The 17,303-nt window shown below is 48.5% G+C and overlaps 1 protein-coding gene across 1 annotated transcript; it reads right to left on the bottom strand.

Moving 5' to 3' along the window:
- Positions 1-743: 743 nt before the first annotated feature.
- LOC144106685 (alpha-scruin-like) lies at positions 744-17,252 on the bottom strand. The gene is made up of 7 exons (XM_077639527.1): positions 17,166-17,252; positions 11,954-12,123; positions 3,619-3,761; positions 3,440-3,556; positions 2,242-2,425; positions 1,512-2,006; positions 744-1,452 (listed from the first exon to the last, which is right to left on the bottom strand). Exons 1-6 carry the CDS (start codon positions 17,190-17,192, stop codon positions 1,748-1,750), a joined length of 900 nt encoding a protein of 299 aa, XP_077495653.1. The 5' UTR covers positions 17,193-17,252; the 3' UTR covers positions 744-1,452; positions 1,512-1,747.
- Between the last annotated feature and the right edge of the window lie 51 nt (positions 17,253-17,303).

Below are 17,303 nucleotides of genomic sequence, written 5' to 3'. Positions count from 1 at the left end.
CCACTGGAGTGAAAAAAAATTAAAGGATAACCATGATTTTGCTTTTCTGCAATAGCCTGGTGCTATTCTGTGTAAACTTCTGCTGATGCTTGATGCTGGAACTGGAGTACTGCACGCGGACTCTTACATAACACCGCTGCTATTTTTGTATTGTAGTAATAGGTAAACAAGTAGTTCAGTCTCTGAGTGTGCATTCGTGGATATTGTATATTTTCGTGTTCCAGCCCTGTGGAGAGCAGAACTAATAACGTGATTTCAAGAGGTAGCTAACTGCTTTTGAAGCTTGGATGAGAAGTAATTTTTTTAATTGGTTTAATCGGCCTTGCACTAGCATCTAGGAAGACTTAGGCCTACTGGTCCTCTGAGGTGGTGTGGAATTAAAGCACATGTATATAATCACCACACTTTTGATGGCAGGCTAGAAGTCTGGCCACAGCGGTTTTTCTATTAAGAGAAATGGTCAAGTTTGTTGACTTTTTTTTATTACAGAACTCTCCACTGTTTGTAAAGACTGTGGTACCATGCAATGAGCTGGAATTTTTGTGTACCGTACACACGTCTCTGCATGTTATTGAGGACATTCACATGGTACCTGGGAATAAGAGTTCTGGAGATATTCGGGAGCTGTATATGGGCCTGCTGTACCCAACAAAAGACTACAAAGTGTATGGTTATGTGACAAACACTAAAACAAAGTTTATTGCAATTGTGTAAACATCACGTACAACTAACGATCCGCGACAATGAGATTCGACAGGTAGGTACGATGCCAGTTCATATCACCATCTTTTTAAAAAGCCCCCTGTATTGGAATTCGTTATTTGTGATTAAAGAGAATCTGTTGCAGATGTTTCACAAACTTCGTGCTTTGCACTGCGATGATGTTTGCCATCCCTTCCAAGTTTCTGGTGACCAGATTGTGTCCAAGTGAGTTGTTCACTTACATTCTAAGAGAAATTGTGTGCAAGCTGATTTGTTTGTAACGTGCATTTCAGGTCGTTTCAAGTTGCTGTCAATAAGATAATGACGGGAGAATGAATGGCCAATGGGTTGACTACCACGGCAAATGAAAGAAAACAAGAACGGCATGCGGAATTTACAGTTTGTTTTGTTCTGCAAGCTGTACTCTGTCTTGTTGAAGCCACAGACTGGCTGTGGGGTGTCAAAAAAAGAAAAAGAATCCACATCAGTACTTCAACAGAGTGAGACAAGGAAGCCTTACTGAAGACAAGTGTTATGCCAGCCTTTCAAAAATGGCATCACTCCACTTCATGCTGGAACTTGAGTACCGGCTAGTCGAGGGCAACACAGTGACAGCACTGTGTCCAGAAATCGGTTCAGGCATGTTGCTTGGTGATAGTATGACTTTCTGATCAGTGACGAGCAGTGTGTTTTTAGATAGCACGCCCCATTCTTCACTGTTGACGCCGCCTAGTATGTAAATGCACGAGCCTGTGAAAAAAAGGCAAGTGCTCTTTAGTCTGCACTTTTATATTCAGCCACATTCTTACCTATATTTGCTGCAGTAGCGCTATGCCTGGCCACTGCAAGCTTGCAGGCTTTTTTCCATTCTGAATACTCTGAACAGACATCAACAGAGTTCATGCTGACTGGGTGCTTGTCTCCAGTGTGTGCAGTCTTGCAGCCTCCGCAGAGCCAGATACAACAATTGATAAGTGCTGCAGAAGCAAAAGCTCGAGGTACTCTGAGAGGCTGACCTAGTGTCCACCTGTGAGAGAAGAAAACGTTAACAATTACTGTGCTGGGATATAAACAGAGTAGTCTGCAGGAAATGAAGTTGTGAAAAAAATTGCCTGTCATGCTTCAGAGAATACAGGAGCACATCAGAAACAACAGGGCTTCCAGATCTTTCAGACATTCCTCCCATCAGCCACACATATCCCTCCTTAAGGACTACGGCCATGCCCATTCTGGGTTCTGGCATTGGGCTCAACTGCCGCCACCTGTTATTGTCCATGTCGAACTCCTCTGCGGAATCAAGCAACCTGTAGAAAGAAACACTGGTCACTTAAATGGTCAGGGTGCATAAATGTTTTTTTCGTGTTAAATGCAAGTCAAATGATACTAGGGCCAAAAAAATTGAATATCCACTGCCATAGCATTTATTACAGCACCAATGTTGCAATGTATTGCTAAGTAAGGTAAGATACTGCAGCTTATACAGGAATATGATTAAGAACATCTCAAGACAGCCTAGGAGGAAAAAAAATTTTTTCTGACCTTCCAAGGTGTCCTCTTCCGCCAAAAACCAGTACTTTGCCATCTGTAGCAACTGATGCATGGCAGGCCCTTTGAGCCAACATGTCTGGTTGTCTTTCCCACGTGGCTCTTTCCACATTCAGGGTGAATGTTGTTTTTGTTGCCACCATTTCACCATGCTTCCTGATAAGTGGTGAGTAGCCACCTGCCGGAGTGAATTTCTAACATTAAGCACAAATTGGCAATATGCTCTTTGCAAGCGAAGCTGAACAAAGCCACCAGAGAGGCTGTATTGTTATGTAGTTATTTCTGCTGGTATATATACTGGTTCATACGGCATGCATGCGTCTCAGTAGTTATGCTTTGGCTCGCTACGTACACAAATGTGTGCAAATCGAACTTGCAGCTTATTCTAAGAGTAAGTTGCACCTAGGAGCGATTTCTTTGTTGCAGATGAATTTCGTGACCTTCATCCCGCAAATAATGTGGTTTTTTTGTGCCATATATAGATCAGTATAAATATTTCGCAAAAGAGCGAGTGAAGTAGCATGTTGTCGGGTTTTTTCTGCAGACATATAACAAATAGTTTTTGCAATTTTGAGAGCAGTTCACACTTTAGAAATGGAAATTACTTCCCTGATCTTTCGCGTGTTTACTTGGTAAGTAGGGGCATTTAAATGTTGCTATTTTTGTCAGTTATGACACTTTGTAGAAAATATTGAATACCCCTGCAAAAAAACAAAACAACCGCTAGGCAGAAAAATACTTAGTTTTGATGGAAACAAAATATGGCATTCGGGGAGTTGATAGCCTGATTCACAAACTGTGATAGGCAGCGCATCTTTCGCAGGAAAGACTCGTGGAATTTTTCTGACTCCATATGTCTCTAACGCTATTTCTGCCCTCAAAACAGGCCGGGCCGGCATGGTGGAGCGATTTGTAGCTGACTAAGATTTTCCCAACCCGTTCATTACAGTGATCTGTGGTCGTCTCTTTTGAGCGCTCCGGTGGCCGTAGTCTGTGAAAGCAACGCTCTCTTCGCATACCAGCTTGATCCATCTTGTCCCATGCCAACCGCTCCCATGCGCGCCACAGAAGGGACGGAACGAAACACCCACAATTCCTGTGACACCATGACCCCGCATGACCGAGTCGAGCGGGTCGCCGATCTGTCACAGTACACAGCCATGCAGCGATGTTTCTCGAAGGGCGAGCGTACCTGTGACAAAGAGCTTGTCGTTAATGTATACAGCTGCGTGGTAGTTTCGAGGCTCTGGCATGGCACCAACCAGCATCCAGCGGTCCTTTAACGGGTGGTATTTCAGGACGGCCGAACCTGAAGTGGCAGCAAGGCCACTTGTCATCGTTGTTGACGCCCTCTACCTGAACTGGTTTTACCTGAACCCAGCGGGTTTCTGGGGTCCAGTCCGCCCACAAGCAAGATCACCGGGAAGTGCAGCTCGCACGGCTGCCTCGTCCACTGGAGCTCGCGCAGGCCCACCGACTGCCACTCGGGCGCCGCCCGCAGGCCCAGTGCGCTTCTGCGTTAGCGTCGCCAAGACACGGGACGATCAGGAGAGGCCTTGTTCAGAGTGCCGAGCGTTATCGGTTTCGCAGCAATGTGCGTTCGCGGCACTTTTAACGTACTCGACCGGCTGCTTTCCAACTTTTCGCTGAACAGTACTTCTTTATGCTATCTGGCTGCCATGAAACGTACCAGTGAAACTGCGCAGGCCGCTTCAAGTCTTTAGTTGTATCAGACGACCGTGCAAAGAAAATACAGTTGAAAAAGCTGCGATAGCAACATGTTTTCTCTGTGCTCTGGGCTCTGAAAGGTTCTGAGATAAAGTTGTTGTATGCTTGGGATATAAAGCACGCCGCTTCACGAATACTGCACAGCAAGAATTTTTTTATTGCCCTTTGTAGAAGCTGAGTTATCTCTGGTCAAATTTTGAACTTCAGCGTCTTCGCGCCTTTCCCTCTCCTCTCGTCACATTTTGCACGCCGGCCCCACTTCCGGGAGCGGAGCTTCCTTACCCGCCGGAGCTACGCAGCTTATTGGCCGCGGCCATGGAAGCTGCCTGACGTATGAAAGAATTTAACCAATAGCCACCGCTCAACTTGTAAACGCAGGTGCGAGCTATGAAGAAGGGCTGGAGCATGAAAAAGTCACCGCGAAGGGCTCGCCTACTTTCGCGCGTGATTGTGGGTCATCTGCTGCGTGTAGAGAGCCTTATGTGGCTCTAGGTTTTATGACAACACAATGCAGTGATTGAGTGAGTTATGTGCTCTCTGCGGAAGGTGTTTCAGGGCCTCTTTAATGCGACAACATGGGGCCATATGACCGGCACGCGCTAACTGCTATAGCGCCGGCCGCCTATCTACACACGGCATCTATTATGACCGATCGATTATGGGTTTATTAATGGAAGGTTGGCCTTTGCGGCCGCCTTCGGACTAAGCTGCTTCTGTGTACTGGAGGCTTTGCCGGTGTTGAGTCAAGGGCTGTAGGGGCTCATGTGAGGATGACAGGCTCCTCCCCGCGGTCCCACAAGGCCTAGCGAGAGAGATACGGGACATATGTGAACAGCAGTGTCCTCTGTATGCAGCCTGAAATCATTCCCGGCTTTGGAACTTTGCTAGATACGTTTACACTCTTACGCGTCATATTGCAATGCATACGTAACCAACTTGGAGCTCCCGGTCTGTTCCCTTGTGTGTGAACGTTGTCGCCCATACTTCGAACTCAAGCTGCATACTTTTTCCCGTTAGCTCAGCTAGTGTCTAGATAAGAATATTTAGCCCCGTGCGCGGCCGTCCAGTACTCAACGGGCTCAGCTGGTGTCTCACCGGTAGTAGGAAATGACATATTACAATATGGGACTAACCTAATTATGCAGCGTTCTGCCATTCGTAATGCGACCTGTTGGATCATGTTATCGGCTGTACATCTGGAGAGCAGGTGGAGCCCTAATGTTTTCTGGATGCAGTCGTGCACCGTTAATACGAGCCCCGTTGTTATGGACGACATGAACTGTGGAGTTTTTTTTTTTTTTGAAGACCATAATTTTTTGATGTATTTACACCTCGTTAATATGGAAACTCGCTGTCCGGACAATGGGCAAAGAAACTTCTATAGCGCATAGGGGACAGAGTGTCTTTTTGTCGTTGACTGAACGAAGATTAGAACCATCTCGACTGCCCCAACCTCATCTTTCCTGTATTTTGAGCGGAGTACACTAGCAGAAGGTGATGTGAAAGTGAAATAATGCCTGTACGATTGCCTTATTTTGCAGTTTCGTCTCGCAGTGCCAAGGTGTTGGGTAGATGCCCCTTACCAATTGTAGTAAATTTTCAGGAAAGGAAATGGCTCGGTAACTGTCTCACTTCTCGTAATGAGTCCACAACCGCACCGCGAGGGATGGGAAGAAAGTGGAAGTGAAAAAAGGAGAGAAGTGCCGTTGTGGAGGGCTCTGGAGTAATTTCGACCGCTTGGGGATCTTTGAGAGAGAGAGAGAAAAACTTTATTGTTGGAGAGGAAGTCGGGGCACGCCCCTTGGTCTCCGCACGGCCCCACTGCACTCAAGTGTTTATGTCCCTAAGGTCCATAACACTGGCAGCCCGGCCGGTGGCGAGTGTCTGCACGGCCGGGTCCTCCGAGCGCAGCAGGGTCTCCCAGTCCTCCCAGGTCTTGAGGTCCTCTAGGCCGCGCGGGGGAGGGTCCGCCGGGCAGAGGGAGAGGATGTGGAGGGAAGAGGCGAATGGTTCATGGCACAAGGTGCAGGCCGGAGTGGGGAAGGAGGGGTGATAGTGGGCTAGGGTCAGGGGTGAGGGGAGTGTGTGTGTCTGTAGTTTGCGCCAGAGTGTTGCGTGTTTGTTATCTAGGGAGGGGTGGGGCGGGGGGTAGAGCTGGCGCGAGGCTCTGTAGGCCTGCGTCATCTCGCTGAACGAGTGCATTCGCTCCCTCGCGAATCCCCGATCCGAGGCCACCTGAACCCGGCTTAAAGAACCTCGGGCTAAAATGTTGGCGGCCTCGTTTCCGGGATTCCCGGAGTGCGCAGGCACCCATATAAGCTCTACATGGCGGGGTGGGGGTGCATCGGGCGAGCCCAGTATGCCAAAAGCAGGGACGTGGACTCGGCCTCGCGCAAAATTTAGAATTGCAGTTTTAGCGTCTGTTAAAATGTACTGGGCTTCCGTGCGGGTGATGGCAATTGCGATGGCGGCTTCCTCTGCAGCCTCTGGGGTGGTGTTAGAGGGGAGAGGTAGTGTGAGGAGGGCGGATGAAGAGCAGTCCACCACGGCTGCGGTTGCTTCGTCACCCGTGCAGGCGGCGTCCACCCATACGGCGTCCGGCTCGGAGCCGTACACTCGGTGGAGTACCTTCGCACGGGCTCTGCGGCCCTGCTCATGGTGGGAGGGGTGCATATTTTTTGGCAGTGGCTTGATGACCAGCTCTCGGTGAAGGGATCGAGGAATGGGGAGGAGGGTTGGGTCGTTGGCCGGTATTCTGATTCCGAGGGAGTCCAGGATATACCGGCCTGTGGAGGTTTGTGTAAGCCTTATGTATTGGGCCTGTCGATGGGTCTCCACGAGTTCCCCGATCGTGTTGTGGAGGCCCAGGCCTTGTAATCTGTCTGTGGGGGTGTTGAGGGGAAGATGAAGGGCGACTTCGAATGCCTTGCGGATCAAGGCATCCAAAGTATTTATGTCGTGTTTGGATAGTTCTAGGTATGGGGTAATGTAGAGCACACGGCTGAGGACAAAGGCATGAATGAGGCGACAGAGGTCGCGCTCCTTCATGCCTCTATGATGGCCCGAAACTCTCCGGATGAGATGCGATATCGCGCCTGCAACCTGCTTGAGTTTCTTGAGGGTGGCGGTGTTTTTGCCATCGTTCTGGATATGCAGGCCCAATACGCGGAGGGTGTCAACCTCCGGTACCGAGCCCCATTCAGTTCGATGGCAATGGGGGAGCGGGGGGAGCGTTGGTTCTTTGGCCGGATGAGGAGCAGTTCGGACTTCTCTGGGGAACAAGACAGTCCGATGTTCTGTGCATAAGTTTGGGTGAGGGTGGCTGCTTCCTGTAAGGTGTTCTCTATGTCGCCGTCACTGCCGTGGGTGGTCCACAGTGTGATGTCGTCGGCATAAAGAGTGTGCTTAAGGTGGGGGATAGTTGCCAATTTTCGGGCGAGGGGGATGAGGGTGATGTTAAAGAGGAAGGGGGAGAGGACGGACCCTAGACGGGTTCGGATACTCTGAAGCGTGTAGGAGGGGGAAGAGAGAGGTCCAAAATGTATCTCAGCCATGCGGTCAGTGAGGAATGCTTGAATGTAGGCGTACGTGCGCGCACCCACATTCAATGGAGATAGGGCAGTCATGATCGCCTGATGTTCGATGCGATCAAAAGCTTTGGAGAGATGCAAAGCTAAGACTGCCTTTGTGTGACCAGGCAGAAGCGGGTCAAAAATGTCATGTGTGAGTTGCAGCATGGCGTCCTGTGCGGATAGATGGGGGCGGAATCCCACCATGTGATTATTGTCCGCCATGTGCGTTGTCAGTCTTGCTAACACAACATGCTCGAAGAGCTTTCCGAGGCATGAGGTTTGCGAAATCGGGCGAAGGTGTTGAAGTGTAAGTGTTTTGTTGGGTTTGGGTATGAATATTACCTTCGCATGGCGCCAGGACTGCGGGAGGATACCCTCCCTCCAGCACTGGTTGAAGTATTGCGTAATTTGGCATGCATTGACATCGCCGAGCACACGGGCGCCTTTTGCGTTTCGCCTCCATCGAAACGCGGCAGCCAAGGTCAGGTTCAAATCCAGGTATTCCGGCTCAGTAGCCGAGTACTCAAACCACTGAGCCACCGCAGCGGGCACCAATTGCCGCATTGCATGAATGGTTTTTACAAAAAAAAAAAAAAACTCTGCCGCTTGTGCTATGCTGAAAGGTGCATTCAGCAGCTTTCAGCCAACTGTGTGCAGATATGTACTAGCAGTTCCCAGTTAGCACCGAACGTTATAATGATATTATAATAATGTTATGTAACAAGCGTAACATTAATGTTAAAATTTAATAAATAACTTTATATGTTATATCAACAACCTTGCGCAGACAGAATGACGACTACCGCTGATGCAATTGCTGCAGCAGTAAATGCTCCCAATGCCCCGATTTCCCCTTTCTGCTATCTGGCACACAGGTGTTGGAAGCTAATGAAATGGCACTTAACTGCTCACGCAATAGCTTGGAAGAAGCGTGACGCTAACATCAACAGGGCTTCTAAAAACTTACAGCAATTTCGTATGCAACGAAGCACAAAGAGGAATGCACGAGAGAGGAAAATGTTTCCACTTATGAATGCAAAATATCCTCACGAGATGACCAAAGCGAGACTCCTTGAAAACGTTGCAGCTTTTCATCTTTTTCGAACGTGCAGATTATCTTTTTGATACGGTCTCTGTTGTATTTGAGCACGCGTTCATAGCTTCCCACGCACGTGCTCTTTTCTACGCTCGCACATGGTGGTGTCCGCGTTTGCTTCCTTCATATGTGATAGATTTTGTGTGTGGTTTACTCATAGCGTGCAACAAATTCCCCAACACTAGTGTCCTCGTTCCTCGCATCCACCTGACTGACCTCATCCGGAACGCGTGACATCATTGGAAAGTAAATGAAATTAAAACAAATGGTTTCACCGAGAACACCGAGGATTCTAAGTAGACATGTACACCCTACGCCACTGCTGCTGCCATGTGAGTGCTTAAAGGGACGTAACGAAAAGAACCTTTATAGATTCTTTTAGTAACAACCCCTATTGTGCTGTAGGTTGTTCATGCATGAGATAAAAACATTTAACAGCACGCAGCATTCCAACAGAAAAGTAGCACAGATTACACCACCAGTGATTAATTATTACGGATGGCTCGCTTTATGAACTTTTTTGCTTGGTAAGAAGTGTGGGGCACAAGGACTGCAAGCTGCTGTGAAAAAGGAAAGGTCGCAAACACTGCGTGCACTTTTTCGATACTGGCCACCGCAGCCGAGATCGAAAAGCTACTGCCATCTGCTAAGGGGTCCGGTTAGCCATCTTCTTGAGATCAATACGTGAGGCAGTCTCACTGATTGAAGTCGCAAGTTGAGCTGCCTTTTGCAGCCTTTTCGACCCGCTGTTGCAGCTTAACCTTCGCTTTTGACTTCTTGGTAGCGCTGCCATGCGTGTAGCAACGAGGTATATTTGGTGCAATTACTCTAAAACTAAGACTAAATTGTTTCTGAGATTACTACAGATTCATGTGACACAATCGCAGTCAACACAAATGTCTTCTTGCGATGTCATCTCAGTTTGTCAGGTCGTCTATTAAAAAGAAAGAATTTTACTCCTGATAAAACAAAGTGTGCCTTCTCCGTTCGTGTTTGGTATACCGACAGTTGCATTGCTTGCATTGCGAATAAGAGCTGAATGGAGTCACCCTTGTTAGCATTGTTCCCAATTAACCATCTACAGAGCGTGACATTTTATCAAGTCTGACATTAATACAGATGGTAAAATTGAACTCCGAATGATTTGATGAACTATTTCCCACAACTGGCTGCAGGATTTAAAACTTCTGTGGCCAAAGTAAGCGCTTGTGTCGTCTCGGTACCTTCTTCGCCTTCGCATTTATGGCTCTTTTTCACCATGAATACGAAACAACTACCCGAACTGTCTTCTTAAGCTGGGTATACCTATAGCAGTAGCGCATAAGCCTTTCCGCTCGAGAACGTACTGCGCCCCTAACATCTGGATGATGTAAATAAAGATTTGATATCCTTTAACTGGTCCAACACAACTCCACACCTCTGCCATCTGGCAGCAGTTTCCAGACTTCGTCCTTGAAAAACTGACCTTCGTCCTTAAACAACGCCGTCGTGCTATTTTTCTCGGCGTTCGTGAATGCCGAATAACAAAATTCTCCGATCGGGTTTTTAAGGTCCCTCTCTAAGGTAGCGCCATTCTCTATGCTGCCGCCGTCTTCGCTTTCGCACTTACTATTTTCCCCGTCTTCTGCATCTAGGATTGGCTCGGTGCGCTCCCCGAAAACATCGCACGGGCTATAACGGCAGATTTTATTCGGCATCGAAAACGAGTGAAAATTTCAGCGCATGTGCAACACACGGCCGCGTCATAACTAGTTGTACGACTGATTGCATGAGTCATTGTGACTGAGCGGAATGGAGATTTTCATCATGAACTGACAAAAAACGCTTGCAAAGCTTCGTGTTTTTAATATCCGTCGACAAGCTTTGACCCTTACGCAAGCAATAATGGACAAGGTGGCTCGAGGAGGAAAGGGGGAATATGCCACTACCTTCTCAGTGCAGAGGGTGTTTCCTAGAACGCTTCTGTGCCAACTCTTCCGTTTATGGTGGTGCCTACCGCCGTTCTGTTGTGAGACGCTATTTCGTCTCTCGAGAATTGCATAGATGTCTGGCATGAACACGAAGCTAGGAAATGTTTGCCTGAAAACACGTCTTATGTGCTTCCCAGCTGTAAAGAACAATCTCGTGGCCCTGACAGCCGAAAGTGTCGCTGCTCAGAATAACACTGCGGGGTCACAAAGTTGTGCCCGTGGAAGGAAATGACACAGTTGACGTCACCCAAAACAGTGAAGCTGAGCATCGAAGCTTCCTAGCGTTTCCTTGAGCCAAGCGGCTCTATGTGGCGGTAATAGAGCAAGCGACCACCTTTAAGCAACTAGCCTTTTTCAGATACCACTGTCATGAAGCACTGAGCAGCAAGAGCGATTTTCCTCTTGTCCCTCTGTATGTTTGCGACCAGCACGAAACGGCGACTGCAGCGACACGATAACAATATTGAAAGTTGGTTTTGAGGAAAGGAAATGACGCGGCAACTGTCTCACATAGCTCGTTGGACACCCGAACCGCGCCGTAAGGGAAGGAATGCAGGAGGGAGTGATAGAAGAAAGGAAGAAAGAGGTAGCGTAGTGGAGGTCTCAGAGTTCCCGGGTTCGACCCCGACCGCGGCGGCTGCGTCTTTATGGAGGAAAAACGCTAAAGAGCGCGTGAGCTGTGCGATGTCAGTGCACGTTAAAGATCCCCAGGTGGTCGAAATTATTCCGGAGCCCTGCACTACGGCACCTGTTTCCTCCTTTCTTCTTTCACTCCCTCCTTTATCCGTTCTCTTAAGGCGCAGTTCAGGTGTCCAGCGATAGAAGAGACAGAAACTGCGCGATTTCCTTTCCCCAAAAGCCAATGATTATTATTAATGTCTCTAATGTGCACTGACATCGCACAGCACAAGGGCGTCTTTTGCGTTTCGCCTTCATTGAAACGCGGCCGCCGCGGTAGGGTTTAAACCCGTACTGTAATATGTGCCAATTATCACTAATATTGCTGCTTTGAAACTGTTCATGAAAAGCGTGACAAAAATGATCGACACTAAACCTCGTTCAACAAGCGCACCTGAAGGCGCTGGCTTTCACTTCGTGCATGCTATGAGGCAGGTGTCCGTGTGCAATCGCTCGTGTTCAGTAAACAAACAAGTTCTCAGAGAGCTTAACATGCGAAGCTGAGAGAAAAGCCTGAGCGTCATTTCTTCACCTCAGCAGCAAGAAAAGGTGGAAAAGAGGGATGGACCGCATCACTCCGGCTGACGCAAAGTGGTGACGCGACCCTGCGGCGCGCAGCATTTAGTTTTCAGTGGTGTTGCTGAGCTTGAAATGGCACTCACTTGGTCTTGAGGAAGGAGCCGTCCATGCGACCCACCATACCCAGGTTGGGGTCCATGTTGTCAGGGAGTGTTTGCTGCCGCTGGTACTGCGCTGCTCCGGAGGCCTCAGCGCCGCCGGCATCGCAGTAGCTTTCAAGCGTTTCAGTGGAGCGCGCAGGGGGAGGCCAGCTCTGCGTGTCAGTGGGAGAGCGGAAGTCTGTGATTGCGTCAAGGCTTTCCCGTTAAGAGCTGTCGGGCGCGACATAAGCAGAGCCACAACGCGGTGGGCAGAAGGGGGCGAACCCTGTGCATGCGTATCTGGATGTATGGATGGACGGATGGAAGGTAGGAGCGCCCCATTTGAAACGGGGAGAGGGCAGTGTCCACTATGCTCAGTTTTTCCTTTATGTTTGTTTTACTGTGCTGTAAGCTAATAAATTTGCCATTTTTTAAAAATACGTCTTCCTGCACTTTTAAACTCATGTCACCTCTCTGCTTTTGAGCCAAACATCTTCCAAACACGTTAAGCGCAGGTTTATTTTTACGACTATTGTTATCTCTAAACCCAAGGGCCTCAGGAAGACTGACTATGGCTGCATCGACATTGAGATGGATACAATCACATTTTATTAAGAGGCGCTCTATATTTTCTATAGATTTACCACACACAGCACATGTGTCAACTTGCTTGTTAAATTTCTTTTTGTGGATGCGAGTTCTAAGACATCCTGACATAGCTTCAAAGAGTAGGACACTGCCTCTTCAGTTTCATAAAACGCTTCCTTCCTGATTTTCTTTTTCCAGCATCGATATAGTTCTACACTATGCTTTTTTTTTTCATTGAATCAATCGAACTTTTTCCTTCCGTGTTTTTAACCTGTCGGTTAACGCTCTTTTTTTCTCCGTCCTCGTCTCTGGCATACTGACTGGTTAGCTTTCTAGTTATTTTCCGCCACTGTGAGTCAGCGCTCTTTCTGTATAGGTAGTTAAATATCTTAGCTGCCCACTTGCTATCGTCTAATTTCCTCAGGCGTTCTTCGTATAGTGTTTTACTCTGAGGCTCCCGGGCTTCGAACAATGCCCAGCCCATATCCCCCTGTACTGCCTCGTTGGTAGTTTTCCCGTGGGCACCTTTTGCTAATCTTCCAACAGCTCTCTCATTTACTTCTCATCTCGACTGAACTTCTGCCCTTAAGCACAAAACCGCATTCCCGAAAGTAAGCCCCGGCACCATTATTCGTTTCCAAATACCTCTCTGTACTTCATACCTATTGCCCCCCCCCCCCCCCTCCCCATTGCTCTATGTTTCATTTTCCCGGAAATTCTTCGCCCTTTAGCTATGAGAGTCTGCTCGTGCTTTTCCGTGTACCTCTGCCCTTCGTTGACCCATACCCCGAGATATTTGTATTCGGCCACATGGTGTATTTCATGGCCTTGAATTAGAAGTACCTCATCAGCTTTATCGTTAAAAATGACCACGCCTGATTTAGTCGCGCTAAAACTGACACATAGACTGTCTCCTTCGTCTCCACAGCAAATTACGAAAGATTGCACATTTTCCTGGCTCTCTGCTAACAGTACAATATCGTCCGCATACATTAATAAGAGCTTCTAATGGGCCTAGTTGGTTTGTAATCTTCGACGTTGTTATTGCGCTACTCAAGGTTTACACAGAGAAGAACGACACATACAGACAGGGCGCAAACTATCAACTGATATTATTGCGTGGGAAATTCGTTTTATATGAACTGTTAAGATGAAAAGACACAAATACAAGTAGGTTCAAGGAGATGAGTTGTTTAATCTTCTTCTGCTGACAGGCATGCGTAGAGGACGGAGTCTTTTCACTTCCTTAAGTTTCTCGCTTCGTCAGCGCTACCGACCGGTCACTTACGCAAGTGCCTTCCTTCTCAGACGTCATGCAAAATGCTTCACATAGCTCCCTTTGCATTTTATCTTGGGATCGCAGGATGACAGTGGTGCTATCAAGCAATGGCTGGCAGTTTTTGCACTTGTAGCAATGCGCCGCCAGATTACCCGACGCGGGAGTCAAGCCGCAAAACCTGCGATGCTCCCGGAGCCGTTCATTCAGGCATCGTCCCGTCTGGCCGACATATGCCCTGCCACATGATAACGGTATCTTGGGCACGACTCCGGAGTTACATGCCACAAACTTGGTCGCGTGCTTGACCCCACATGTGCTCTCACTATTCCTTGGCTGTGGGTTGTTAACTTTAGCACACAAACTTCTCAGTTTGTTTGGCGCAGAGAACACAACTGCCACATTATGCCTTTCTTCAACATTCTTAAGCCTATGCGAGACGGCATGTACATAAGCCAATACAACCGGCCTCTCATTTTTGTCCCGCTTTTTTGTCCTTTTGTTTCTCTTTTACGACTGTCTTTAGAACACTATCAGCCACTGATACAAACATCTGAGTGGGATATCCCGCTGCTTTCAGGCGTTCAGCTTGCAAGTTGATGCTGCCAATAACTTTGTGATGACAGGACTTTTTCACTACCTGGGTGAAGAAAGACATCGCAATTCCGCGCTTTGTGAGCTTCGAATGCGCCGAATCAAACGGCAACAGTCCCTTTTCACTTCTACATTTGAATTTCCAGCATAAATGTTGCCCCTCTTAGATGGAGATGTCAAGGTACTGCAGGGTTCCGCCCTTCGGCACCTCATGCGTAAACTAAATTCCAGGGTGCGCTGTTTCAAATTGCTCCAAGATGTCGTGTATGAAGCATTCTGGCACGCCTCCCTGACGAGAGCAGACTGAGAAATCATCAACATACCTGAAACATTTAAAGACACCGAGTGGCTTCAAGGTTTCAGCAAGCAGTCGGTCTCCTCTGGCCAGGAACAAGTCACAGAGCACAGGCGCTATGCAGCTGCCAATACATATCCTTCTTTCTGGGTGTACACTTCCCCGCCGAACTCGATGAACAGAGAAGACAAGTACTTCGCTATGACAGCCACAAAATCCAAGCTGCAAACACCGCTTTCATCCATAAATTTCACTTCACCATATTCTGCCATTGCTTCTTCCACCACATCAAGTACATAATTCTGTGGAACATTGAAGAATAAGTCTTAAATAAAATCCTTAATAAAATCAGTTGATAGTTTACGCTTTGTTTGTATGTGTCGTTCTTGTCTGTGTAAACCTTGAGTAGGGCAATAACAATGTCGAAGCATACATTAAGCTCTGGTAGTCGTTGCTCAAGTACCTTTCCGCCTAATCTGTATGACAGATCCTAACATAGACTGCTTCCTAGTAGCCTTCTTTGCATACCTATCATATAAAGCAAGGACAGCAGCGATGATAAAGGGCATGCTTGCCTTAATCCTTGTATACCTAGACAGTTGTTGTACTCTTCCCATGTACATGCTTCCCATGTTATTTCAAGTTCATTTTCTCGATATATTTGCTGTGTAAAATGAATTACCTCATGACCGACACCTTCATCTTTTAATATGTTCCACAGGAGTTCCCTGTTCACGTTGTCGTACGCCCCGCTTAGGTCCAGGAAGCTAAATACAGAGGTCTGTTTTCCGCCTTAGCTTTTTCTATGCGCTGGGTAAGCACGAACAGGCTACCATCCAAGCGCCTACCGCTTCTGAATTCCTTCAAGCCGCCTTTTTTAGCAGCGTCTTATATAGAGAAGAGCGTATTGCACAGAACCGAATCACTGCGCGTCTCTGCTACCAAGCTGTCAGAAAAGGAGAGTTTTTTTACTTTTCAGTTGCCGTGTTAGAGCCGGACGGATCTGTGGTTCGAGCTATGCTGCAATCTGAACACGTGACGCAGATTACCGCCTTTCCACTCAGCTCTATCTATCGTGTTACTTCTTTCATAGTGGGAGCAACTAGTGGGACATTATTTCCTTTTCCACATAGATGCAGCTGTTGCGACACTTTGCTGCAGCTGCGGCGAAACCAATTTTCCTCCTTTCCATTTGTCCCCCTGCCATGGTGGGCAGGTGGCCCACCGGGTTGTGGGAAGCCTGCCATCCCCAGGCTTCAACCACAGACATGACGGCTTTTTCGCTAGCGAGGCATCCAGCGAGGCAACCTGTCCACCGAGTTGCGTGTGGCAGCCTGTCATCCTTAGGGTTTGATTACAGACAGGATGGCTTACAACTAAAAAAAATCAGCTGCGAATGCCCCTCAGAGGAGGCCTGTCCAACCAATACAGTCGTCCAGATATGGCTTTCTAGCAGACGCTGTAGGCAGGAAAGGAATAGGGGACTTTGTCTTCAGCCGTAGCGACGCCACACCATCTTCAATCTGCCCCATAACCTCTCTGTACCACTTGTGGGGACTTTGCCCCGCTTCTTCCCCTTTGGTTTGCTTTCCCGCGATGCACCCTCCTACTGCGGGTGCAGAGGGGGCGGAGGGAGGGCGCTCCATGACGCTCTCTAGTTACTTAACGAACAAGAGAGGGCACCTACGTCGCAGCGACATGAGCGCCACGGATGGCTGACTGCTGAGCGCGCACGGGAGAGCTCGTCGGCTCGGGGTCTCGTCGCGTATGGACTTGTCGGCGCGGCTCTCCGCTCTTTGCCAGCGGGGTGAAGCCTCGTGGGGGAGAACGTTCTCCTGCCTCTCATCCCGTCCGGCCGTGGAGTGTCTCCCCAGCCCTAGCGTGGGCGAACGTTCGCTGGTAACCGTGCTGGTGAGTCGGCCGACTTCGATTCCTTAATGCATTTTGTTGTTAGCTGGCGTTATTGTTGTCGCAATAAATGCCTTCTCTGTGCCAGCCAGTGTCGTTCCTTTGTTTTCCCGAGAGGAAAGCCCGCCGTGGTCGGCGTGCGCTCGGTAGCGTACGCGATCACGGGGTGGGGTGCGGGTGGTTTTGAACGGTGTCAGCCGCGATTAAACGGGGAGAACGTACTTATGCTCCTATTAAAACTCCACACTCTAGCCCGAACAACCCGCTCCCCACGGCCTTTCTTCTTCCCTTCCTTGTGCAGTCTCTGCATGATAAAAACCGGTCGACGCCATTGGCTGCAGGGCTTTTTTCGAGGGGAATTCGCCGCTGCATTCTTGAGTTGTAATGGACTGTAGTGCTAGCGTGCTAGAAAATGCTGACCGAGTCAACAATGCGCCGTCTACATTTTTGAATAGCCTAAAACCTGTTCCTGGCGTTAAAATGTTTTAGAGGAGGAGTATGAAAAAAGGGGTGGCCGACAGCATACTGGCGTTCTGCTTTGTGCGTGTGCTCACCTCAATATGGACAGGCGCAAGCGACATCGGCAGCACGCGCTGGTTCTCGCGCAGATGAGGCGGCTTCAAGTACACTGACCTTCCAGGAAGTCCCTGCGGTCAACAGTTGTGGGTGTTATGCGCTCGCCGGCGCTGGTC

Source organism: Amblyomma americanum, chromosome 10 (genome assembly GCF_052857255.1).
Source record: "Amblyomma americanum isolate KBUSLIRL-KWMA chromosome 10, ASM5285725v1, whole genome shotgun sequence".
In the NCBI taxonomy this organism is placed as follows: Eukaryota; Metazoa; Arthropoda; class Arachnida; order Ixodida; family Ixodidae; genus Amblyomma; species Amblyomma americanum.
Note: the sequence above shows the minus strand (reverse complement) of the source record. Positions and strands in the feature narration are given on the sequence as shown.